Below are 25,869 nucleotides of genomic sequence, written 5' to 3' on the forward strand. Positions count from 1 at the left end.
CCCTATTTTTGCTTCCAGAAAACTTTCTAATTTGAGAGCCGAATGGTGAGGCCTTGGGCTATACTGTACTTAGTAATTACGGTATTTGCAAATTGTCACTGGAAGCTGTCCATAATCATTTTACCTAGTCGTGATGGTATTCGGATTGAGTCCGTCATGTCTTCATGGCAGTTACGTTCTTCAAAAGATTTTACAAAGCTTAACCGATGATTGAAGTTAAGCATCTGTAAGGGAGAAAAAGAGAACGAAAATCGGGCTGCGGTGGAACTAGTACATATGGCAGGTGTTTTCGTCGCAAATGTATCGTGAATCTAAGTCCCGGATGTAAAACAAATGTGTGGACCAAACAGCTTTCTTCACACATCAATCGGTTAATTCACTAAATGCGTCAATAAGGTTCGTCACCTTTTATCAGCTTCATGTTTTTTTTTCCCTTTTACGTATATCCGTAAAAAAAAAGTGCGTTGCATCTGGCAACATAATTTGTTAAACACACATTCGCCCAGTTGCGTTAGCAGACTGCACGTTTACTTATCGTTCCTATTCCTTTTCCATTTATTCAATTCAGTTGGAGCTTTTAATGTGGAACAGCTGTGAGTTTGTTGCCCTATGCCAGTTATAACCCACAATTACTTTATTCCCAAACCCAGAACGTTTCCTAAGTTTTGCGATCCGGTTGGACAATACTTTTTCAACATCCACTTTGTTTTATTCTAATGGCTAAAGCTTTCCTATCTAAGAAAAATACGTCAACAGCTAGAAAGTAAATGTTCAAAGAGAACAATGTCTGAGTGCCGTCAGATCAAAAGCTTCAAAGGAACGTTCAGATAAGTTAATTGTTTGACTTAAGTGACGCACGCAGCGGTATAACCTGCACCTAAAAGATAACGCCCACGCGGATTTAGTTGGTCAATGTCATGATTTCCATAGCCTTGCTCACGGCAGCGTGAAATATTTTTTGGCCAAAGAGAAAGTTCGTATCCGCAAACAATTTACAAAAACGCAGATGACAATTAGCATTGGCAAGTTTAAGCGAGTCTTATAAACCTTTCAACCCAATCTGCCTTCAGCCAACCGAAACATAATTGAAGTATTGTTAGCCGAATTGTATGGAATATTATCTAATGCAACCACTCAACAGGAAACCGCAAAGACATAAATGGTTTCTTGGTTAAAGAAAAACGATTGTCAATCTCAGTTTCGGTTGTAGAATTTGTATGCAACAGTTAGTCTTTTGTTGAGCAAGGGGGGGGGGGATGTGGGAGACAGCGTATCGACATTGTGTTCAGGGTTGAATGTAAATCGTGCAATGTCTGCCATTTCGAATTAATCAAGCCAGGAAACTTTCTATCTCGTAATGTACTGTGATTTCCCAATATTTCCTTCTATCCCTTAATTAGAATCTCGGTTGAGAAATTAGTTCCTTAGCACTGTTTATGCTTTCGTGAAAGGCTATACGAGTAAAAACCGATATCTAATTAGATAATCGAGACATGTCTTCTCTGATTGCCAGGATATGTCATTGTGGGCCTCTTTCCAAGTTTCCAGGTCGTTCAATGAGGTTTCTCGTGACCTAATGGAAACGATGAACTGAGAGCTCGAAACCTTTTCTATTCAAAGCTCAGGGGCTTACGTGCCGCGTGTCACGTCGCACTTGGGTAATGGTTCCAAAGTCTCGTGCCCAATGAAAACTGCTGAGGATTTAACACGAGATTTTTAAGTGGGAAGTCGATCAGATTCACGATTGCGCGCCAGGGCCATGCCCGGTCAGTACGGCAGTACTCATTCGATGTTGGCGTGCTGTTGCTTGGATAGAAAGTGTAATCTTGAGGTCATCTTGGGGTATCAATGAAGTCGCTCTATCCGTAAAAGAAACGTTTGTAAATAATCCACCAGAGGCTCTCTCGCATAGATCCCATGGTGGTTGAGTACATCTGCTGAACTCCGTCAGCTTGAGTCGCAGCATCTTTTTTACACTTGTTAATCTCGGAAGCTCAGAGACGACGAAACAGAAAGGAGGGCGTTTACATTTCTTTGCAGGGAAGTCGATAACATAACATGAAAATAAGGTCGTCTTTCGTTTTTTAGTTAATGTAGCCTTTCAGTTCTTGGTCACCACGAGTGCCGAGTGTTGTCGTGCTACAATAATCTCATAGAAAGCTGAGACCTCAGCTGCGGTGCTTTTTACTGTTTACTTGATTGCCCAGCAATCTCGTGTTGCACGCGATTCCGATGATTGCGCAGCACCCCGTCAAAAATACAACATAATAAGCTTCAACGGTGTACCATTAGCGGGATTAATTTGCTATGATTACCAAGTAGGTCTCATCGTGTCAGTGATTTCATTCTTACGCCATTTTACGCTTTGGTATTTAATTGTTGATGGCTCATTCATCTCTGGTATCCTCTTGGACTACAAAAGTTTTTACATTTGACTATTGGAAATACCTCTTAATGCGTGTTTCATCAAATATCTCACATCCTACGTTTGAATAATTGAGCGTCGAATCAGTATAGTGTGACAAATGTTTGTTAGTGCAACTCGAAATTTCAAAAGAAAGAGCATTTTTTTTGGCTAGGTTGCAAACTTTTTTATTTACAGGATTGATTGATAGCCACAAATGGAAACGTCAGTGCATCTAATCTAAAAATATAGATTATATTTATAGTGGTGTTGTTATCCTTACCAATAAAAGATAATTTAGTTGGGTACTTGCCTTCTCAGTGCACGCACTGGCGATTACGAATCTATTTCAGTTTCTAGTTTGTGTAATACTCTTGGCGAATTTATTTTGTCTGCAATTTGTGGTATAACACTTACTTTCCTTTCATTAAATTTTTACTGTTCTAAAATCCCATTTTGAATACTCATAAGTAAATTGCGTAAAGTGTTAAATGAAATTAATAGAGGAAGTAAACGACTCAATTAATTCTTATTCTACACTTTCATGTTCTCTCTGCCATCACATTAACTAGTGATAAATTTATGTTAATATTTAACACTTGCTTTTTTTTTTCTTGTTTATCATAGGTGTTTTAAAATGTGCCCGCTGTGGCCCTTACATATCATCCTGCTCTACGTCTTGTGTGTGGCGCCGCTGCTGTTGATGGCTCAGCATGTCCATGTTAGTAAACCAAATCAGCAGCCCAAACAGTTGAAAGTGGCCTTCGGCCCGGAAATGAGCGAGAAAATCACCGAAGGCGAGACCAAGATTATTGAATTCCAGATCGCCAATATGGATAACTTTGAAGACAGAGGATCATTAGAAGTTGAAGTGTCATCGGTTCATCCAGATATAGCTTCCGTCCAATATGTTGGAGACACAAAGGATTTTTCGCCCAACACCAACTGGACCGGTAGCTTCAACTTAACCGCCCGTTTTTTGGGTTATACCCAAGTAGTTGTCAGGTTATGGGGAAATATTTCCATCAATCGAGTTGCTGGCAAAGAGGTTGTTGCCCAGTCTGAACCTGCGAAAGTGGCTGTAATTCGTGCCCATAGAGCCGTTGACAAGGCATTCATCTACACCATTGCAATTCTCGTATCAGTGGCTTTTATCAACATGGGCTGCATGCTGGACTTAGACATTGTCAAGGCAACGCTAAAGAAACCAATTGGACCAGCTATCGGCTTTTGTTGCCAATATATTTTTATGCCTTTGGTATTATGATTTGCTTTTTGCTGAAATTTATACATTTAGATCGCTTTCCAGGTATTAACTTACCTTTTTTATCTCTATAGTGTGCTTACGGATTGGCCAAACTCTTGTTGGCGAATAATGTGGCCCTTCAGTTGGGCTTGTTTGTCACTGGATGTAGTCCAGGAGGTGGGGGTTCTAACTTGTGGACCTACATCTTGGGAGGCAATCTTCATCTCAGCGTTACCATGACGTTTCTTAGTACTTTAGCAGCATTTGGTATGTATTGAAATAATGTAAGTTTATGCCATTGTACTTGTTTTAACCTTACGATATACCCAATTGCGTACAGCTATGATGCCGTTCTGGACCATGACACTTGGTCGTTTAATTTTTGCGGAAGGCCATATCGTCGTGCCTTACCGCAACATTGCTACTTTAGCCGGTGGGCTAGTTATTCCGTTGATGGTGGGTTGTCATAATTATTATACACTTTTTCCCATTCTAATTGCACATGTTTGTTGTTTAGGTTGGTCTGTTGATTCGTCGCCTTTTCCCCAGGGTTGCAGATTGCTTAGCCAAAGCACTGAAACCTCTTGCTGGCATATTTATTTGCGTAATTGTTGTGTTTGGCATTTACGCCAATCTGTATATGCTTCAGCTATTAGATTCTATGGTAATCAGACCTAGCTTGTTAGTATCACCAAACTACGTTGCTTAAGAAAAAAACAATTTTTGTAGGTCATGTTATCTGCAATGTGTTTGGTTCTTCTTGGCTATGCCTTTGGCGGGACGGCAGCTGCTATTTTGCGTCAATCCTGGTCTGATGCCCTTACGATTGCCGTCGAAACGGGTATCCAGAACACTGGAATCGCCATCTTTATTTTACGCGTTACGCTGGACCAACCTGAGGCGGACATTAACACAGTGGTTCCAGTTGCCGTGGCTATAATGACACCTATCCCACTGGTTATTCTCTGGGTGCTGCAGAAATGTGTGCTGTCACGTTTCGGAATTTGCGTGGTGCCAAATCCGGATGAGAAGATCTGCCCCGTCGCTTGCATCGAAGACGGACCGCAGCACAACAGTGCGAGTGTCGAAAAACTTCTCCCTAACAACAATGAGTTGCCTGTGAATTGTAAGGGATTGGCGATCAACCAATAGAATCTTATATCTCAGTTTGCAGTTAAAGAGGAGGGAGCTACTTCGTAGATCAAAGTCGAACGGATTTTTTGTCATTTGTAATGATAAAATAGTGCGCAAGCTTATTCTTCACCCCTTTTTTTCTAATCCGTAAATTCCATCGGTGTAATGTCGTTCGATCACGCTGTCGTTTATAAAGGGTGAATAATTGAAAAAAAAATCTCTAGATTTCAGTATTTGAACGTTAAATCGTGTGAAAGTAATACCAAACGTTGATGTCGGTTTGCAATACTTCCACATGTACCTATGCTAAAAGAAAACTATTAACACATTCATAATGAAACCTTTCGAGTCTTGTATGCGAAAAATACGGCAAAAGAAGTTCGACAATGAGCCCTCTTTAATGGAAACAAGGACGCCGTCCCACATTTCTCGTTTCATTTTGGTGTCGGGTTTTCTTGGGAGTTCAAATATATAGCCTCTGGCAACTTGATTTTTGTGTTTGGCTGTCATTAACGTAACTTCTCAAGCCAATTTGATAATTTTTGGTTGAGTCAAATTTTAAAATTTTTAATAGACAGGTAACATATATTCTTGGTGAGAACAAGCGATGGGTTACACTGCATCTACGCAAGTCAAATGTTAAGCCAATGGAAGGAACAGTATCCAAAATCAAAAACTGAAGCAAGGCTATATCATTTATTCCTGAAAGATGGCAGGAAAGAAAATTAGCAGCATACAATCAACACACAAATTTTAGGCGCTATGGATCCCCAATCTGAAAATATCATGTTGCAAGAAGAATGTATCACCAATGGGTTTCAAAACAAATGTTTGTGAGAAAGAGTGTGGAGGATCGTCATCAGTCTTCAGCTGTCCAAGAACGTTGATTAAAATTCCTCCATCAAACATGGGTTGACAATCCACTTTAGTAATGATGTGCTGAATTTTCTGGAACGTTAAACCCTAAAATGCAGAGGAGTATGAAAAATTTAGAATTTTATTAGCAAATTCAGTTACAAATGTTCTTACATTAAACTTCTCCATTATATTATGAGCTCCTTGTATTTGGATTCCTTCGAATGTCATGAGGGAAGTTTCTGCCTGCATAATACAAAGATAGCAAAAACAATTTCTCAATGGATAGATTCATATTTACATTGTAAAAGTTGATCAAGGTTCCAAAATTTCGTTCGTCGAAAGTAGAATAGTACTGCTGAGCAAACGCTTGTCCAATGGCATCATACTGTGGATTTAAGGCCATTTGTGGAGAAAATCAATATGAATCTAACGCAAATTGGTGTTGCCAAAAAAAGACGCCCTAACAAATTCTAGATCGAATCCTTTCTACGGACTTCACGAAACTTCGAACACCACTAGGACAAACGTTGCCTGCGTGTAGTCAACTCCGTAACTTTGGTGAGAAGTCGCTGTGCTGACTACTGTCTGACTTAACAGAAGTGTTGCCAAATTTACAACATGGCCGGCACGGCACGTTTTCAATTTTTGTCCACATTTTCAAGTAAGTAAAAGGCAGAGACGAAAATAGTAGTAAATATATTAGTTTCTTAGATACTGAAGTATTGATGTTCGATTGTTTCAGGGCAGTTCAATACATTAAATACCGCGACCACCAGTCAACCAAAGATTCGGATCGACGAAATTCGTGGGAGACGTCTAGCTATTTTCGATGAGGAACACAAGAGACAACAAGCTTTAATCCCACGTTTGGAGAAAGTAGAAGTCACGTATGAAGGATGGAACGATGAAAAAACTACTCTTATTATGAATAAAGGAGTCTCTACTCCATACAATTGTGCCCAACGTAGGTGGTTTTCACCCAAAATCAGCTCTTGAGAATCTTAATGTGTAAATAATTGATATTGCAGATATCAATGAACAATTGTTGAAGAGGTCAGTTGTTGCTGAGGTCAATGGAGAAATTTGGGATATGCACCGTGCTATACCAGCTGATTGTACATTAAAGCTGTTACATATGAAACCAGAAGATCCACACCAAGCAACACTAGTCAATAAAGCGTTTTGGCGTAGCTGCAGTTTCCTGTTAGGAGCTGTTGTTGAAAGTGCATTTCAAGATGAAATTTCTGTTTGCCTTCACAGCTTTCCACCTGCTAATGGTAATTATTACTTTGTTAATCTTAAAACCTGAGATCTAACTACGTGTGAAAAATTCTACAAATCTAGTACGAAGTGGAAGTTTTGTACATGATGTGCAACTGAACCTTAGTGATTGGGTCCCTAGCCAGGTGAATATTTCATAAGTCATTACATTTTTATTATGTAATTGTGACACTATAATACCACTCTAACTCGTATTATAATGTAAACTTACTTTCTAAATAGTAATAATAACGAAGAGCTAATAGCATACGGTTTCATATTGCAGAATGATCTTCGACAGATAGCGGCGTCCTTTCAGAAGTTTGTGAGGCAAGATCATGTTTTTCAACGGTTGGATGTTGATTCTTCCGTGGCATTGAAATTGTTTGAAGATAACGCTTTCAAAGTCGAACAAATCCCACATATTGCCACGAAGTCTAGTACAGGCCGTTCTGTTACCGTTTATAGAGTCGGTATGTTTTTGATACAGTCTTGTAAAAATTATTTTGAAAAGGTATACAGTCCCAGTAATAATTTAAACCTAACCGAAGGTGATCATATCGATATCAGCCGCGGACCCATGATCGCATCATCCTCCTTGGTTGGTCGGTGTTCTATAGCTTCGGTTTGTAAAAATTATTATTAGTTTGTTTTTCTCGGAAATTGAAAGCTTTAAAATATGCTTATTTCGATTTCCTAGATTCATAAGCTAAATTCCAAACTTTACCGCTTCCAAGGAGTTGCCCTGCCGTCAGAAATTCATGTAATCGTAGAATAGAAAGTTAAATGGTCAAAATTGTGATTAACGTAATTCATTTTTACAGATAAACCACTTTGCTTTTGGAATTCTCGAGTCCCGTGCACGAAAATTGGCAAGTTCCAATCCCAAACTACAATTCGACATATTTTTCGTATTAAGTTCGTTTATTATTATTATTATTATATGTTTTATGTATGCGCCATTTCAGAATCCGGCAAGGACTCCTGAGCTGAAATCGAACTAATGAGAAACCGACGTGGAAGGATCGTGATTGTCTTGGATGCGGCCAAGAACGTATAGTTGATAACTGGCAATGTATTTTCATTGATAATAAAAGCAATAAGCTAATGTGGATAAAGACAATGTCCTAGATGTCTTCAGAAAATCGTGCTTGATCGATGTTATGGTGGGATACGGATCCATTCGCTACGCATAAAGTTGACTTACAAACGTTTTGAATCACATTGATTGACATACATCTAGGTGCTCGCGCAATATCTTTCTTTTTCATTTTTAATTCTTGGTTGTTTTATTTATTTATTTTTTTCATCAAAATAATCTCACATTAAAGAGACAAAAACATCGATCGATTGCGGCCCTGGTTGAGGGCCACTGCCTACTTCCAAATCTAAGATTTCTCGATTACGATGTGGCATTGTTCTAGGAATACCATTCTTAATCATTCAGTAAATGTAGAAAATTCAGCGTTCTATTTTGAGTATAAAAGTTTTATTTTATCCCAGCAATGAATGTTTCTACATATTTGGGAAAAAAATTTTAAGCCCAACAAAATAAGCCTGCCAAAATAAGCCCGATTTAAAAAAAAAATTTTTTTACACACAATAAGCAATAATCTACACGATTTAGATGCAAATTTAACAAGGATCATGAAAATGAACTTAATTTTTACGTAAATTTACGATTTTTGAGTAATCTAAAGTATAAAGGTAGGTGCGCAATAACTATTATGATAACGCTCTATTGCCCTATAACTATTTTGATTGCGTATAATTCAATAACCTTATAGATTACGGGAAAACTAACGTGCTAGTTAGAATTGGCGTTCAATTTTGAGCCATACGTGTGTATTTTTTCGAATTCTGAGAGATGTCGCTTTTTGATGATTTTCGTAAAAATGAGAAGGCTATAGCCTTCTCATTTTTTCAATTTTCATCAAATTCTAGATTTCGTTAAAAATACAGTATTCCGATTCGAAATTAATCGCTGATCACGAAAATCGGGTATATTTTTATATTGGGCTTAAAGATTTTGAATTAATCTTAAAAAAACTAAAAGTCGGGTTTATTTTGTTGGGCTTATTTTGTCGGGCTTAAAATTTTATCCTATTAAAAAAGTAATAACATTAAACCTAGATAACTATACATGATTCCGACTCAAAATTTAACAAGGAACACGATAATAAAATTTGTTGTTAAGTAGAGTTTATAGTTTTTGAATACTCCAAGAAGTTCGATGTGTCACGCTAGCGCTGTAGCGAACTGGCGCGCTAGTAATGGTTTCGATTCGCACCCAATTATATATTTCAGATTGCTCAAAAACTATAAGCTCTACAGAAAAACAACTTCCATTTTCGTGTTCCTTGGTTAATTTTGAATCAAAAGCATGTATAGCTATCTCTATTTAACGATATTATTTTTTAATAGGAAAAAATTTTTAGTCTGACAAAATATTCCCGTCCTTCTGTTATTTTTGTTATTTCAAAAACTATAAGGCCAATTAAAAAATAAAATTTATATTCGTGATTAGCATTTCACTCTGCATCGAAATCATGCATTTTAAGCCAAATAATGAAATTTCACCAAAAATGAAAAAGTGAGAAGGCTATAGCCTTCTCACTTTTTCAATTTTCGTCAAATTCTAAATTTCCTTAAAAATACATTACTTTGGTTCGAAATTGATCGCTGATCACGAAAATCGGGTATATTTTTATATTGGACTTAGAGATTTTGAATTAATCGTAAAAAACTAAAAGTCGGGCTTATTTTGTTGGGTTTATTTTGTCGGGCTTATTTTGTCGGGCTTAAAATTTTGTACTATTAAAAAATTATATTATTGAATCTAGATAACTATATATGATTCTGATTCAAAATTTAACCAGGAACACGATAATAAAATTTGGTGTTACGTAGAGTTTATAGTTTTTGAATAATCAAAGAAGTCTGATGTGTCACGCTAGCGCTGTAGCGTACTGGCGCGCTAGTAATGGTTTCGATTCGTACCCAATTATGTATTTTAGATTGCTCAAAAATTATAAACTCTACAGAAAAATAACTTCCATTTTCCTGTTCCTTGGTTAATTTTGATTCAAAATCATGTATAGCTATCTCTATTTAATGATATTATTTTTTAATAGGAAAAAATTTTTAGCCCGACAAAATATTCCCGGCCTTCTGTTTTTTTTGTTTATTTCAAAACCTATAAGGCTAATTAAAAAATAAACTTTATATTCGTGATTAGCATTCCACTCTGCATCGAAATCATGCATTTTAAGCCAAATTTGAAATTTCACCAAAAATGAAAAAGTAAGAAGGCTATAGCCTTCTCACTTTTTCAATTTTCGTCAAATTCTAAATTTCATTAAAAATACATTATTGCGATTCGAAATCGATCACTGATCACGAAAATCGGTCTCGTTTTGATTTTGGGTTTATAGTTTTCAATCGAGAATTAAAAAACGAATTCAAGACGATGCAGTTGATTCGGAAATAAAGCAACTCTTATTTGATTAGATTGTTTGATTAATGTATTCATCGTTTGACTTTTTGGTTTACATTATGTACAAATCAAGCCGCTATGTTTACTTCAACATAATTTATGCCCTTAAATGTAAGGAAACGGAATATTGTAATGTGCACGGCTATGCTGACGTCTCCGTGGGCCTTGGCACGACACGTAAGACACGCATTCAAATAGGCCAAAGAATCCTGGTCCTGTCTTGCCTTACGTAGAATGAAAAAGTTTATCTTTATAAGATCCTTGTTTAAATAGGATACAACAAAAGAGAATGGGAGAAAAAAAAACAAAGCATCTGACTAGAAGGGAAAGTACAACATTCTAAAAAATAACTGTCAAATTGAACAACAGATCAAAAGCAGCAAAGGACATCAACTGTCAACCTATCTTCTTAATTCACAATTAACTGAAGCGATACTCTACCACTGACTATCGAAAACCGAATTATTCTTGAAACATCCAAAGGAAAAATTTTCAAATAGACATTCTACTCTTGCAAAAATTCAAAATGCGTTCTATATACAAAAATAATAAGCTTTATGATTTCGCTTAGTAGATCGACATTGAATTTTGTGATATGTTCGCTCAAAATCGAAGACACCTTACAAATTCGCCCCACTTACAACACAAATGTACATTTCGTGAAGGTGATCCCCTTTACACCTTTTCATTTTCTGTTTAGCGCCCTCTCTCTACTGTTTTCTCTCGAATCTCTGACCGAAGAATTACTCGTCTGACTGATGCGATGAGGGGAGCCGTTAGCACGACGACGATTACGACGCATTTTAACCAAGTCTTCGCCAAATACATCGCCTGCCCTTAAAGCTGATATCAGGTCGTCAAATTCTCCTTTGTCGCCGTTGACGTGGCACCCGTTGGATCCCCCGTTCTGTCCATTTCCGATCGTTAGTCCTTTTGACACCCGACTAAGCATGGCTTCTTTGCTGGTTTTCCTATCAATCGTGCGTTTGCGAAGCTAAATCAAAGTAAAACGAATGACAGATGTTCGTTGCTGTAGGGTAACAAAGACAATACCTCTGCTTCCTGCAAGAGACGTTTTTCTTCTTCGTCTTTACGTTTCTTGGCAGCTAAATTTTCTTGCCTGGCTTCGGCCATCGAATTCAGGAAAACGCCAAAGACTCCAAAGACTTCATCGGGTTGTGCGGTCGACGGATCATCTCCGAGAGTTCCAATCACTTTCTCAAACTAGTTCCAAAAGTGGCAACATGAGTTACTTATTACACATTCAAAGGTCGTTTCTGAAAATGTACCCTATTTTTCATGTCTTGAAATTTGTCTTCCAAGTCGGAGAAACGGCAAGTGGCGGACGCCATGAACTCTTTTACCGCGGGAACAAAACGGTCACCCGCTGTTGTGGGATGGCTTTGAGTGCGATGGTATTCCAATTCCTTTTCAACTGCCTTCAAGCCGCTTCGGAGTTGGCTCATTTCTTTTTCCAGTTCAACCAAACTGAATTGGGAAATTTCAATTCAGAGTTAGTCCTTGCTAATAACATGAAAATTCAAAACGATTGTAAGCTCTCACCTGACTTTGGACGCTTCCTTCAGGTGTGGCAGATCTTCGTGTAACTTCAGCACATCTTTAAACTGCAAATGAAAACAATGTCCCAAGTTGATGCCAATTCGTTTTATCATTTTGGACGTCAAATCAATATTTTACCTTGCTCTCCAGAATATCGACGAGATAGTGTAACAAAGTCGTGTTCTTAGATGACTTGGTATCTGCCAACCTGTTAAGGCTGGAAATACGGAAACCGACAGCGTTGCCCCTTTGGCCACGATTCATGTAATTGCCTAGAGCCAAGATGATCTCTAGCAATTTTTTGAGCTTTTTGCTGCGGGCCACTTCTTTCGACGCCTCCATGACGGCCACAATCTTAGGCTCCATCTCGCTGACGCTTTGGGCAAACTTCTTCTTGTAGAATAGCGTGTTCAAACGCTGCTCATAGTGACTAATCCTATAATCACAACAAAGTTCAATTAGCAACTTCATTCGACAATCAATGGGAGGAAACAAAAAAAAAGCTTTAGCGACAGAACGTACTTTGAAACGTCATACAAGAAACGATCGGCACGCGAGAGAGAATCCAAATCACTACTGCGCTCGTCCAGCAGTGCTCGCTCTTCATTGGTAGGGATAAACTTCAGCAATTGTTCCACCATATCCATTGGTAATTCTTCTTTACTATCCATGCTCAGCAATGCTCTGTAAAAATGTTGACATGAAATAGCGAACGAGTAGGGAAAATTGTACAAGTAACTTACCGAATAATGTCCTCGTTCGACATTTTCAACTTGGACAGTAAAATTGTACAATTCTGAGCGCGACGACCATCGACTACCGACAGGTTCCTTTGCTTCATTTTACCAGTTGTGATCTGGCGCAAATCTTCTGTTGAGCCCTCATGCTACAAATTGGACAAACGATTATTACATCGATACTTGTATGAGTACACAAAAAATTTCTTACATTATTTAAGCCGTTCTTCTGATAAGCGGAGAACAATTTATCAAATTCTCCCAAGTCGATAACCTTATACAATTTGGCTTCATCCAATTCTGTCCAAATGGTGCCAGCGACTTTCGTATCGGGAATTTTGGTCCAGTTGAAACACTTGAGAGGCACGGAGGAAGGCGGAACGTCTTTTTTAGCGACAGGTTTCGGTGGCTGAATGGCGCAGGGAAAGCCAGGTGGGGGCGGAGGTGGTGGACCACCAAGAGGAGGTGGCGGAGGAGGAGGAGGCATTTTCGAATTTTCGAAACCCTTGCTACCATTCATGAAGTTAGCAAGGCCGGGTGGCGGGCTAAAGCTAAAGTCTTTGATTCCGTTTTTAGCATCGTCAGGAATGCTAGTCCCGGAGTGGTTGAGGATGTGTTCCAGTTTCATTTTATCTTGCTGGACCATCTGCAACTGCTGACCGAGTTCATTGAGATACGTTTCCATATCGGCAATCTTCTGTTTAGCCTCTAAATGGGCCACAGTTTCACGTTCGAACTTTTCTTTCAACCGATTGAGCCCAGCTTCACTATCCTCCTGTAAAGCATTCATTCAACCACACAAGTATATTATCATTTCCTACTTTTAAAATTCATTGAACATTAAATTTTACATACCTTTTCCTGAAGCCGAAGATCAAGTTCTTGTTCTTTGAGAGTCAACATGTTGACTAAATCACAATTTTCTTTTTCAAATTCTTCAGCTTTGTTTTGAGCCGCTAGCAGTTCCTGTTCGGTCGCCAACCTGAAAATGAAAAAGATGAAATGTGAATTGAAAAGATTCATTCAATTCTTAGCCTGGTATAAAAAAAGAAAGACTCACAATTGAACAATTTCTTTCACATTTATTTCCAATGGGGCGCCATCAATGTCTTCACCCGTCTCTCCTTGTAGAACCAACTGTTGTACGATTCGATCAAACATGAGCCAGTGGTACGGATGTGATCCATAATCAACTGAAAAATGTACCCAAATATAAAGATAAATTCCACTTGGTTCGTGTGGAAAATAAAGGAGGTCAATCAACTTACGCGGGAGAAGTAAGGCATGCTGGAGGAGTGAGAGGAAATGTGGGTAGGCCGGCGTATGAGTCAGTTTCTTTCTTAGACATTCGAACATGCTTGTCGCGCTCTTGGTGTCCACATGAACCTATTTGTTTAATATCGTAACAAAAATAGAAAGTCTTAAGATTCAGCTGACTGATTTTTAAGAACGTCATCTTGTGTGTGGATAGAAAGTTTTTACGATTCTTTTTTACCTCTTCATATCTTCGAGCCAACTCCCTTTCGTCCTCGGCACGGACCATGTCGAAAAAGTCTAAATGTCTGTCAAGGGTTTGATTTTCATGTGCTCTCAATTTATCAATGGCCGGCTGGATGCCAAGCATGAGCAGCTCGTAGCGCAAGTGCAACCGGAACTCGAGGTTGTCCTCGCCCGGCCCGTAATTGAGCAGCGCGTTCAAGAAAGACATAGTGGCCGTCTTGAGACCGACATCGTCCCGATAGGCACCAATACTCCGATCAAGATCGTTAACGATGGTCTGCGCTCAAATGTATGGTTCATGTAAAAAGATAAAAGCCCAAATTAAGTTGAATTCCTCATTTTCACGCGTTTCATTCTTCCTAATAAACCGTTGCTAATCCCGGTTTATTTTGGCGTACCTGAAATCGTGTCCTCTCTCCAGCGTATTCCTGGAAGTGGAGCATGGCCTCGAGCACCTTGCGGTGGCCTCCCGGCACGAGGCAAACGGCACCGAGAATCTCTAGGACGGCCATTTTGACTTTGGGATTATCGGCCGACAAACTTTGCGAGATGATTTTTATGGATGACGGATGAGCCAATACGTGAGCTCTTCCCGTCTAACATTTTAAAAAAGAAAAAAAAAAGCCAAATTTAAATAAATAAATAAAACCCACAAAAGAGATGAAAATCAGGTAAGTAACAAAATAGAAAATCAAAGAGCCGATCGTACTGAATTATTCATGAGTGCTTTGACGCATCCGATATATGCATTATGAAGGCCGCAATGGGCCGTAAGCTCGTCCATCGAGCCGAGGGCGCCCAACAGCGACGGCAATCCGTCCAGCTCGATGAAACGCTGGACGAACGAATGTGGCTGCGTCCGCAGCGCCGTCTTGAGACTGTCGACCAGTTTGGTGCGAATTCTCATTTCTTCAGCGTCATCCTCGGAGAACGGCAACTAAACCGATCGCATAGAAATGTTAAAATGAGACACCAAAAAATAAAACAAAGCTAAATAAACGAAGAAATGAACTCAAAGCAAAAACGAAAAGATCAGCCTTTTTCTTTAAGGACGTCGTACATCACGCGTCGTCGTCAGTGGTGTCAATGTATTTTTAAACGCGCTCTTTTCTTTACCGTCAACACATACCTGGGCAATAGTGTTGACTTTGGCGATGTAGTGTTCCGGTGGATTAGAGACGTCAGACTCTTGACCAGGATCCTATTTTAAAACGTCGAATTAGTAAAAACACGAAACTGAGCAAAAAAATATCCTATATCTACATTCATAAGGAAAACAAATTTTAAATGTATAAACAAATAAATGAGGCAATAGGAGCTCGAAGAAAGAGAGAAAGGTTTTAAGAAAAAAAAAATTCTTAAAATAGAAAACGATCTTCAGTGCGCTCGCGTGTCATCATTCACTTGTTTTGCCCGTTCAGTCGCAACAGGGAGTCCCTCCTTGGGTTCGTTGGCTCGCCGGCCAAATCAACAACAAAAAGGAAAGTTGGAAGGAAGAGAAAAAAAAACGAAAGAGAAAACTTTTTAACCTCCCCCACCAATGTCAATGGAACTCGAGAAGAAAGTCACAGCACGCGACCATAACAACAAACTTTAAAGCTTTGGACATCTTCGAATTTTAAATTATCTATCAGTGAAAAACGACGCCTTTCGATTAACAGGGCGGAATAAAGAAGGAAATACCAAACTGCAATTTTCTAAAAGTAAATGAAGAAAAATAATGGGAGGGAAGGTGAAGTGACTGGAACATGAAAATCATCGATGCAAGGAGAGGGAAAAAACTATTTCCTGGTTCCTTGTTGAACGACCGGGCGTGAAAAGTCACAATTTCAGATAGGGATTTTTAAAAAATGACTACCGGATGAAGAAGCGACTAAATTCTGTGAAAGTCTTAAAGAGGAGGAACAAGGATATCTTTGTGATCAAGGTGATGATGTCCTCATTACTATAAAATTTTCACCTTTTTCCGGTTGCAGTAGATTTGCCATTTCTTTTCCGCCGGCAGAGCCAACATTGCCGCCCGGTTGGGTGGAGTCAGATCCAATTCTTCCTACAAAATGGAGATAAAAAATTTAAAAAAAAAATGAAACAACAAAAGAAAAACACCAAACAAAACGACTGGTTTCCTGTTGGGGTGATTTGAACGGAAAAAAACACAACAATGGTTCGTCAGCCGTGATTTTCTAGCCATCGCACACGTTGCTCATAATAACAAGATCTCTTTTTTTTTTTTTTTTGTGCATTAAGTTCATCCTCAATTTGAGTATGAAACATCCGACCGCCAGCCGCGAGACGTGTAATTTTACCCAACCCAATTATTGCAAGCAATAATAAAACAAGTAACACGAGCGACGCATTGAATAAAACATGTAAAGAACGAAAAAGAATCAGTGGGCTGGCGGCGGCGGGAGTGTCCGGCATGAATATGACCGAAAAAGAACATAAAAAAAAATAAAATGAAGAGAGCTGTACAACAAAACGATTGTGGCGGCACCTCATTCAAATGATGAAAAATGAGAAATAAAAAAAACTAATCAAAATAATACAAAATTTTTCGCAAAAGGAAACGACGGAGAATAGTGAGGCGTATTTTTTTAAAACTCCTTTTCCTCCTTCTATTATGGAAAAAAAAACTAGCGGCAATGTAACGGGGAATAAGACAAAGAAAAAGACAAAAATAAACGCAAAAAAAAAAAAAAAAAATAAATAAAAGAAGAAAAAGAAGAAATTAGCTAATGAAGGCTTCGTGTTACAAACGCCGAAAGAGGTAGGGCAAAAATGATCATATTTTCATATCATATACGAGAACACACACTGCATCTTCGCAATGGCGCAAGTGAATGATTATGAAACCGGCCATCGATCATGATGTCCGATAGAAACCAAAAAGAAAAAGAAAGAAAAATAACAAGTTTTTGTTGAGAAATGCCATCTTTCTCCTTCACTTACCAGCAATTCCGTGAACTTGGCATCCAACTCCGACTCTTCCGGCATCGGTTGAGCTGGCGATAGCGTCTGCAGGTGCATCATGCCGTTCTGGTTGACTACACAGTAGGTGATTTCGGGCGGCTCATCTTTCTAATTATTTGAAAAGAAAACAAACAAAAAATGATTTTTTTTTTTAAATATCGTGAATGCGATAAATTAAAAACGGAGAGAAAGCGCTAATGTGAGAATATGGATTTAACTGAAAAACGAGAAAAATGAAAACAGGATGGCCGGATCCATCCATCACACGGCAGGATCAACAAAGGTTAAATGACGAGTAAATAATAGAGGAGACATACACATATTTCTGGTGGCCCGCCTACTGGGCTCCAACACAACTCTTTACATGAACAGAACATACACATTGAAATGCATCACTCTTTGTCTGCATATTATTTCAAAGAACAAGAAAACTTTTCTGAAATACCTCTTTTTTTTTTTAAAAGGATAAAATTTCTTAAAAATGTAAAAAAAGAAAAGAAAAGGCAACGGTCAGTATAAACTACACGTAAAGAAGACGATAGTGTGATAGCACGCAATCGGCTTGTTTAGGTGTCGTCTGTTCGGAACTAGCAAATGGTACAGGTTGTACGGAGTACGTGCATATTTGTATATTAATAACTATAGGTGGGTAGACAGGTAAGCTGTTGTTTTGTATTACGTATGTAACTAACCTGGAAGCAGCCGCACCATCCTCGTCGGCTGCGGATGGGAGGCATTTTGATGGCCGGCACTTCAACTTTGACCCGTGAAAGGCCGAGACGCAGCCGGGAACCGATTAGGGACCAGTCGACGCGCGGCGGGCGCGGCACTCGCCGGCGCCAGTTGGCGCTCAAATCGGCCAATGACAAGTCTGGTCGCGACAGGCGGTTCAGGTGAAGCCGCGACGACACGGACGACACGACCTGTAAAAAAAAAATAAATAAAAAGAAACATTTAACAAAGAACTAATTACATCGTCAGTGTCTTCCATCATAATAACATAATTACAATCAATAAAAATATTTAAATATGAAACGATGAAAGGATGAATGAAGAAAATAAGGGGACGCAACATTATTTCTTGAGTCATGAGAGCGCCATCACCCATCATCATTCGTGAATTGAAAATAAACGCAGACGGGCTAAAAAAAAACATCCGGGCTACAACTCACGAAGCCAACACCGTAACGAAATGCAATGGACCCGACATTCCACGCCCCCCCTCCACCTCTTTTTTTTTTTACGAAAAAATATATGTATCCAGAAAACATCCAGGACGGACATTTAGCGCTGACTTTAAGAACAGGGCGCGCGCGCGCGCACACACACACAAAAACGAGAACTTGTGTGTGGTATAACATTTCGACAGAAAAATTGATTTCACGGCGGACGGGCTTTTTTGTTTCGCATTTGGGAGGACAGCTCGAACGGACAGCAGAACTTAAATTGTACAAAAACAGATTACAAGGAAAGAGATGGAAATCTTCTGTATTATTCACGTTGGAGAGGGGGCGGTTAAAAGATCACGAATCCTAAAGTGATTCAAGACAGAATGGGCACACGGACAAAAGAAACCCAACATTACACACAAGAAAAATGAGGGGGGGGGGCTATTAACAGCACGTCTTACACATTGCGTGAAATTTCTACAAAATAAAGCGTTTCTAATGCGCCATTCGGACCACACTGCAATTTTGATCCACATTTCTGAAAAAGTAAAAAATGGCTCACTCGATTTCAAAAGTCGGATAATTTTAATGGCAGGTGGCAATTCCAATTTGGCCTTTAGCGACGATGTGCGCATCTACGTTTTCTGTTATGTGCGTTTGTGAGGTTTCTAGACTTGTCGGTCATGTCAGACAGTGGATAACAAAAGGCCAGACGTACGATGGGGTATTCGAAAAATTCGTTCAAACTCGAAAAGAACAAAACAAAAGAAGAATGTCGCTTATATTGCTACAGGGCAGAGCTGCAAAATGACGAGACCAACAAAAGAAATTACGAAAAGATTGTCGACATTTTTCTATATCTCGCTAGCCGAGTCGATTAGTCACGAGTGTTACCAATCGCAGACCAGTAGTACGTCGGGGCATAGTTGCAGCAACTCGAAGAATCAAACGGGACAAGGACAAATACACGGAGTAATGGCTATTGAAGTTAAAAAAAAAACTAGACTCGGTGACCATAATACTGTCTGCGTGACACGAACAAGAAAAAAAAATGTATCAAAAAATTTAAACAAAAAAAAAAGGACTCGTTCAAACTGGGGAGCGACCATTGTCCCGATATTTCTGTTGTTCACGGTCAACCGTTAAAGAAAAACTGGAAACCATTTTGGGTCAAAGAGACAACGCAGATGTCTGTTTTGTTATTATTTATTTTTATGAAGGGGAAAAAAAAGGAACGAAGGGGTTAGAAAGGAAAAAAGAACAAAAGCTGTGCCGGCGTGACACAACCCCTTGAGAAGATAAAAACGGCAGACTTCCGGAAGCTCTGGGGAGCAACCCAAAACCAAAACACAGATGTTTTCTATAGGGTGGGGCTTCTAGAACGCAAGTTCCATCAACTAAAAGGTATGGGCACGGCCGGGCATTAAAACCGTCTTATGTTTCCGTAATTAACATTTCCAAACGAAATTCAACGAAAACCAGGAAAGAAAACAAATTCTTTATCGACAAACAGCGAACTATTTTTTTTTTTTTTCAATTCCCTTCGTTTTTTTAAAATGAAATTCTGATAAAATTAGAAAGAGAACAAAAAAAAAATGAAGAGCGAAGCGAAGCGAGTGACTCTACGACTCTGGAACGTTTTTTCGTTAAAATTAGATCTTTTCAGTGTTGGGGGCGTTCGACTGAAATGAAGATGGTTATGGCTGGGAAGGGGGAGGACGGATGCTCTCCAGCGCAAGATATTTTCCGGTTCAGCGTTCCAGCTTTCAGCCTATTTATTTTTATTCTTTCTTAAAACTTTGCATAGAAGTTTGATTTTTAGATGGAGAACGGCATTTTTTTTTCCTATTCGACTGCGTTTAACGTCCACGCCAAGTGACAAACTACGTCAATTTAAGTTGGATATTTCTTTTTGCGCAACAAGTAACACATAAAAAAAATGTTTAAATAGCGAAAAATAATAAAAAAAGGAAACGACGACTGTAAGAGCGGCGACTAAACGGCAGATGTATCGCACGAAAAACGCTATTCAATTCCTCAATGTCTTTTCCCTTCTTTCGAAGAGTCAATGGAAAAACAAAAAATGAAACATTGACCATAAGGACCCCGGTACAGCAGGCAGTCTTGGCCAGCACGGGCTCATCTCTTAGCGGCGCCGATCAAAAAGACACACTTTCTTCCATCACGTCACTCGGCAGAAAACACATCGAAGCAACAAACAAAAACCTGTCAAAGCGCTTCCGGTTTCGACTTGAAACTCCGCCCATCTAGTTGCCCTGATTGACGGCCGCCTTCCTACGACATCCACCTCGGTCGACGCAAATCGAAATTCCACATCCCGCCCCTCTTTTTTTTTCTCCTTCCAATCCCCCCCCCCTTTCTACTGGAACACGCGTAACAAAAACAACTCGGCTTCCAGAAACACGTACACAAGTCTCTTTTAAAGCTGTGCCCAAAAGCAAAACAACATTCGTGATCGCTCCAAACATGTTTTTCGTGTGTTTTTTTGTCTTGTCACTAGGGCTCTTCCGGCACATTTGGGAGCTCGTTCCAAAATCCCCCTAAAAAACAAAAAACCCGTTGTGTGATGCAGAGCAAAGTGGTGACCTCTTGACTATAATTTTTTTTTGTTTCCCTTTTTGGGATAGATGAAGGAAAAAATGGACCATCTGAGAAAAGTTGTCGCGCGTGTCACGGGAGGTGCTGGAAACTCGTGGTTCCAGGAGAGAAGACGACAATCTAATTTTCAACTGTTCACCGCCTTTTCCCTTCCTTTGTCTTCACGATTGTTTCATCACATTGTGTTTTTTGTTTTCCTGAAACCGTGATGATTTTCTTTTATTCTTAGGAAACATATTTATAATCATGTGTGTGTGGGGGGGGGTTAAAATGCAATCGGCGAGTCACGACGGCGGAACGCGCGAAATAGCTAAAGATGCAAGAACAAAAACGCCATGTTTTATTTCCCGATGCCGAAGGATAAAACCAACAGCACACGTTTGCGTGTGACCTCCAGCAAGATGGGAGAAGAAGAAAAGAGGGACTAACGCGAGTCGATCCAACCTACTCTGGCATCTCCCAAACCACCTGTTCAGAACCCAAGATTGAGAGACCATGCATTATGTAGATCATCAAGAAGATGAAAACCTTTTTTCTACGTCGCTGCGAGGCACGAGAATAAAAAGTCTCATCTTGTTGTATGTCGAGAATGTGTTGATTTTCAACCAAAACAAAAGAGATTCAATTGGCAGGAGAATGAGAAATGGGTCGAGCTTTATTGAGAGCAATCTGCGCGTACGTTACACGCACTCGCCGTGTAACACGAGAAAGACGGGGGCGCGCTATTTAAAATAGCTTTCTGGGCTAAGCGACTTGGTTTCTCATTTTTCGCCTTTCCCCCCTCAAAATGTTGAGAAAGTCGAGAGAGAAAAGGATCGCACAAGATGTGGGGGAGGAGATAAGAAACAATTCGGGACGAAAAGTCGGTGCACTCGTGACTACCGGCTTAATCAATGAGGCGAATAACACAGAAACGCACAAACCAAACACAAACAAAAGCAATGTGGGAAAGGTAAAGAACAAACAAAACAATTGTTGCATTCTCAAAAAAAAATCTTGTGCAAAATAAGTAAACCAGGCAAATTCCATTTGAGGTTCAATTCAGATTTATTTACCCGACTGCCGGATTGCAAATAATAATTGGCGAATCGGAAGCGCGATTCGCTATTGGCGGCGGGAATTTCGGCGCTGTTATTGGTATCCATTCCGAGATGATTGAATCAACAACAACCAAAAGCGAGCTCCGCCAGAATCACAACACAACCTTTAAAACGATTTTAAAGAAAAATGTTTGTCCGTTTTTCTAACAGAATAAATCACGACGGCACGGAAGCCGCTGTCAACATTAAAGACTTTGAGGGTTCACAACAGCCGACACGATGGTTGAAAAAAAAAAAAAAAAAAACGTTTCCTTGTCTCCCTGTCTTCTCACAGGAAGACGATCAACAACTCGGGAGATGGCACTTGTTTTTAGTGCGAGCTACTGGATAGTGACTGCAAAGACGACGAAAGAGAGTCTCGTAGTGTTTGGTAAAGACAGTAGTAGCCTAGTAGTCGACAGAGTACCTTCTTCATTCCTTAACCTCCCTCCTCTTTTCACGATTTGTTCACAGACCCTAGCTCCGCCTACTGGCCGTCTTCTCACTCTGAAATGGAGATACTAGCTCTTTGTTGTTGTTTTTTAAACGAAGACATCGGTAAAAGAACGCAAGCTAAAATTAGACAAAAGATAAAACGATCTTTGTGTCAAATGTCACGACCGAGCGCAACCAAAGACGCAAGGACATTCGATCACTTCCTCTTTCACGCATGTTTTTCTAGCGTGCGATCTGTTCGTATTATACCTGTAACGGTACCGCACTGTACGACAGGTTCCACTTGACAAGCAACAACAAATCTTCAATTACAAAATAGCTCGCATTTCTACCTGAAGAAATAGGGAGAAAAAACTCTCATAATACGAATGGTTTTCTTAAAAAGGGATATTTAAATGCGGTACATTTAAATAGTTCCTCGCAGGATGGATGAGGAAGAGAGGTATGGAAAGGTGAAATCCAGTTGCTCGGCAACTCAATCGTATTCTAACCAAATGCGCAGGTAAAATTCTTGGTTTCATGTTTTTTGGTGTTGCTGCTGTTTTATTTATTGCCAGTTTCATTATACGAAGAATGGAAATAACAAAAGAAAGAAAAATCGTGTTATTCCTGCATGTCATTATCCATTATTCAGATTGTATCTCAAGATTGCTGATTCGAAACTTTAAACAAAAAAAACCGGATTACTTTCGCACGAAAAAAAGTCACACGACCAACACAATTTTCTTTATCCCACTAAAGTTTACGCTTCACCTCATTCCTGTCGCTGTTCATTTGAAATTCCGAGACTTTGCTTCAAAACTTTTAATCAAGTTCGCGAGCTCCGTAAAAGATCAACATACGACACGCAAAAAAAAAAAAAAAAAGAACTTGAATTTAAAATTCCAAAACAGCACATATTATTATTTTTTAAATACGCAAACATTTAAGAATCGCATTCTGTTACGTTTCTAGTTTGTTTTTATGCACTCACAATAGCTAGCGTGCCCTTCCGCATTAGAGACCCACCGGGAGCGTGCGAATCAGGTAGGCGCGCGTTCGCTTAAATGCGGTCGGGATACAAAAGTTTTGCCTTTTATTTCATCTAAATAATTTAAGAAACCGATATCATTTTTGAATGATATTGACAAACGTTCTCCATTTTCGTGTCAACTTAAGAGAATGGTGGGAGAACAAAAATGAAAAATTAATGCAGACCTTGAGATTGGACACGGGAGCAACCATGTCTCTTTTATCTTTTTTTTTTTCGGTACTTTGTTTTCGACCTTTCCAATGACTCCCGAGAAAGAGAACCCGAACCCACCCAAATAGTTGGAGTTCTCTTGCTGGCAGCCCATTAAAATAAAGATTCAGGAACAGGTAAGAGGAAGGCTTCCAAAAACAGAAAATCAGAGAAGGACTATAAGGAGCAACACAGAACAAAAACTACAGAAGGAAATTTTAGCTCATTAATTATGGGCGTAGCTATTAAAAGATGTTTTTTAAAAGGCTAAAATAAACGTTATAGACACTGCAGTCTATGAAACTCAAATAAACAAAAGAAATAAAAAATGGGAAAGATGTTCCAGTCGAAGGTCCTTTTTTTTTGTTGTGAAAGAGAGAGTCAGTTATGAAGCCAACTTCTTCCCGCTCCTCTCTATACTGTCGGATGATGAATCCTCTTCTATGAACTGTTGCAAAGTGGCCTTGCTTACGGAGAATTACAAGGCCGCACCTCGTCCACTTTCAGATCTCCCATCCTTTTCTATTTTACGAATTTTTTTTCCCCCAGTCATGATGAAATTCGGAAATTGTGTGTCAAACTACTGTACTTTTTGTTTTGTGCATGCACAGCCAAATCAGAGAAATGAAGAGATGCCAAGTAGATAATACCGTTTTACCTTTTGTTTCAACTCTCGAAAACCTGAGTAAATGACCGCTAGGGTTCATTATTCCAAAATCAGGTTTACGTAAGCTACGAGTTAGAGAATAGTTATTTGATTCGTAATAATTCGGGGTCCATCGGTTCGAGCCATCACATCATGACCAAAAAGACGTGATGCAATGTCACAACACAGGCTCTCATTTATACATGCAACCTTGTCCCGAGAAGAGCCAAAAGAAGTGAAAAACCTTGGCACGGAGATGTTATAACTATCGGATACAAATCGATTCATTCCGCGTGCGCAACTCGTGTACCTGTGCCCTATTACGGGGGGACTGACAATAATCGATAAAAACAAAACAAAATATGCATTTCTTTTTTTGCTAGGGCGGGGTGGCTCTAGCTGCACTTCGTGCTAGTACCGCGTGATTACAGTAAATCACGCTCCGAGCCAGTAGAGTAGCAAACAGCAGTTCTGCAACCTAACCATTTCTGAATTTGTAAATAAGACTATTCCTATAGCAAAGAATCTCTTTTCGCTTCAAGTCCATAAAAAAAGATCAAAAGACTCCCAAAAAAAGAGAGAATCATTGCCCTGTGGATTCTGTGCAGGGTGTTGAAGGCCGGCCGCAGCTGTTGTGATTACACATTAAGCAGTCGCAATATAGCAACTCAACAGTCGGTAGGTTGCTGGCCCGCCAACCGTGTCAGGTATACACAGCCGACACACATCCACAGAGATAGAAAAAAAAACACGGCCCTTGTTGTGTGTGCTTCAAGGTGAAACGCCTTAAGCAGGCAGAACACCACAAAGATGAGTACAAGATGAGAGGAAAAACGCCTCACAACATGGACGGGCCCGGATGATTTCTCGTCCTCAATCGGGACGGAAGGTTGGCACGCAAATGAACTTCGCAAATCATCGCTGAGTATTAAGGCATTTTACATTTTAAATGACAAGATCGTTTACCTCTTGGACCGTGTCAATCCATCGGAAATCCATTTTTGATTGACGATTGGTTGAGAATGAAAAAGGGAAAATTCCACACGGGAGAAAAAAACAAATAAAAAGAAAACAGGTCCCCTTTTTAACGACACGTACACGCGGACATGATCCTGTGTCGTTGACAGCTTGGGACCAACTGAACGTGAAGCCCCGGATTTACAATTTTTCTTCCTCTCCCGCAGTTCGGTCTTCTTCCCTTTCCCCCGCTCGTAAGGTCTATCGTAATAAGTCGCTTATTTTTTTTCCTTTCCCACCTGAACTACTTGAGAGTTTGCCGGTGGCAACAACCACTAGCATGGCTTCTTCCCCGTATTACAAAAAAATATATAATAATAATAATAGAAGAATTTTAAAAAATAAAAAAAAGGACAACGAACGTGCTGTTTTTTCCCTCCATTCTCTTTCGTTCGCTTATTTTTCTTTTTTATCTTATTCTTGCGTGTAATTTTCTATCGCCCTATGGCGACAAAAAAAAACAGTTTGGGTCATCAGCGACGTATTATTATTTTTT

The 25,869-nt window shown here is 39.5% G+C and overlaps 3 protein-coding genes across 4 annotated transcripts; 1 reads left to right on the plus strand and 2 right to left on the minus strand.

Annotated features, from left to right (window-relative positions):
- The first annotated feature begins 1,962 nt into the window (after positions 1-1,962).
- On the plus strand, positions 1,963-8,157 carry LOC130691775 (uncharacterized). The gene is made up of 14 exons (XM_057514762.2): positions 1,963-2,318; positions 3,032-3,662; positions 3,743-3,917; positions 3,991-4,106; positions 4,168-4,314; positions 4,380-4,776; positions 6,385-6,606; positions 6,671-6,919; positions 6,987-7,048; positions 7,189-7,375; positions 7,454-7,527; positions 7,603-7,665; positions 7,727-7,774; positions 7,871-8,157. Exons 1-14 carry the CDS (start codon positions 2,308-2,310, stop codon positions 7,904-7,906), a joined length of 2,418 nt encoding a protein of 805 aa, XP_057370745.1. The 5' UTR covers positions 1,963-2,307; the 3' UTR covers positions 7,907-8,157.
- LOC130691767 (probable nuclear transport factor 2) lies at positions 5,349-6,222 on the minus strand. The gene is made up of 3 exons (XM_057514753.2): positions 5,941-6,222; positions 5,814-5,885; positions 5,349-5,747 (listed from the first exon to the last, which is right to left on the minus strand). Exons 1-3 carry the CDS (start codon positions 6,043-6,045, stop codon positions 5,538-5,540), a joined length of 387 nt encoding a protein of 128 aa, XP_057370736.1. The 5' UTR covers positions 6,046-6,222; the 3' UTR covers positions 5,349-5,537.
- Positions 8,158-10,409: 2,252 nt separating the features above from the next.
- On the minus strand, positions 10,410-25,482 carry LOC130692207 (disheveled-associated activator of morphogenesis 1-like). Of its 2 annotated transcripts, none has more exons than XM_059497684.1 (19): positions 25,323-25,482; positions 17,858-18,088; positions 17,145-17,273; positions 16,156-16,245; positions 15,325-15,396; positions 14,905-15,132; positions 14,594-14,791; positions 14,191-14,472; positions 13,964-14,081; positions 13,756-13,888; positions 13,551-13,677; positions 12,907-13,470; positions 12,702-12,844; positions 12,481-12,642; positions 12,097-12,394; positions 11,962-12,023; positions 11,688-11,886; positions 11,452-11,622; positions 10,410-11,392 (listed from the first exon to the last, which is right to left on the minus strand). In XM_059497684.1, the coding sequence occupies exons 1-19, from the start codon at positions 25,353-25,355 to the stop codon at positions 11,084-11,086; spliced, it is 3,549 nt and encodes a 1,182-aa protein (XP_059353667.1). In that variant the 5' UTR covers positions 25,356-25,482; the 3' UTR covers positions 10,410-11,083. The 2 variants fall into 2 exon arrangements, with proteins under 2 accessions (XP_059353667.1, XP_057371271.1); XM_057515288.2 differs by lacking the exon at positions 25,323-25,482 and adding an exon at positions 22,009-22,127.
- Positions 25,483-25,869: the final 387 nt, after the last annotated feature.

The sequence above is a fragment of the Daphnia carinata genome, chromosome 1 (assembly GCF_022539665.2).
Source record: "Daphnia carinata strain CSIRO-1 chromosome 1, CSIRO_AGI_Dcar_HiC_V3, whole genome shotgun sequence".
Lineage (NCBI taxonomy): Eukaryota > Metazoa > Arthropoda > Branchiopoda > Diplostraca > Daphniidae > Daphnia > Daphnia carinata.

Bases quoted from the DNA above. Each gene is read 5' to 3' on its own strand.
- LOC130691775 (XM_057514762.2), top strand. The intron at 4,315-4,379 runs GTAATCAGACCT...CAATTTTTGTAG, and splicing joins TTCAGCTATTAGATTCTATG to GTCATGTTATCTGCAATGTG. The intron at 7,528-7,602 runs GTTTGTAAAAAT...TCGATTTCCTAG, and splicing joins GTCGGTGTTCTATAGCTTCG to ATTCATAAGCTAAATTCCAA.
- LOC130691767 (XM_057514753.2), bottom strand. From the start codon at position 6,045: ATGGCCTTAAATCCACAGTATGATGCCATTGGACAAGCGTTTGCTCAG. The intron at 5,886-5,940 runs GTAAATATGAAT...TGTATTATGCAG, and splicing joins CCTTGATCAACTTTTACAAT to GCAGAAACTTCCCTCATGAC. The intron at 5,748-5,813 runs GTAAGAACATTT...TCTGCATTTTAG, and splicing joins ATATAATGGAGAAGTTTAAT to GGTTTAACGTTCCAGAAAAT.
- LOC130692207 (XM_057515288.2), bottom strand. From the start codon at position 22,098: ATGGATACCAATAACAGCGCCGAAATTCCCGCCGCCAATAGCGAATCG. The intron at 18,089-22,008 runs GTAAATAAATCT...TTTTTTTTACAG, and splicing joins ATTTGCAATCCGGCAGTCGG to GTCGTGTCGTCCGTGTCGTC. The intron at 12,845-12,906 runs GTAAGAAATTTT...TCCAATTTGTAG, and splicing joins AGAAGAACGGCTTAAATAAT to CATGAGGGCTCAACAGAAGA.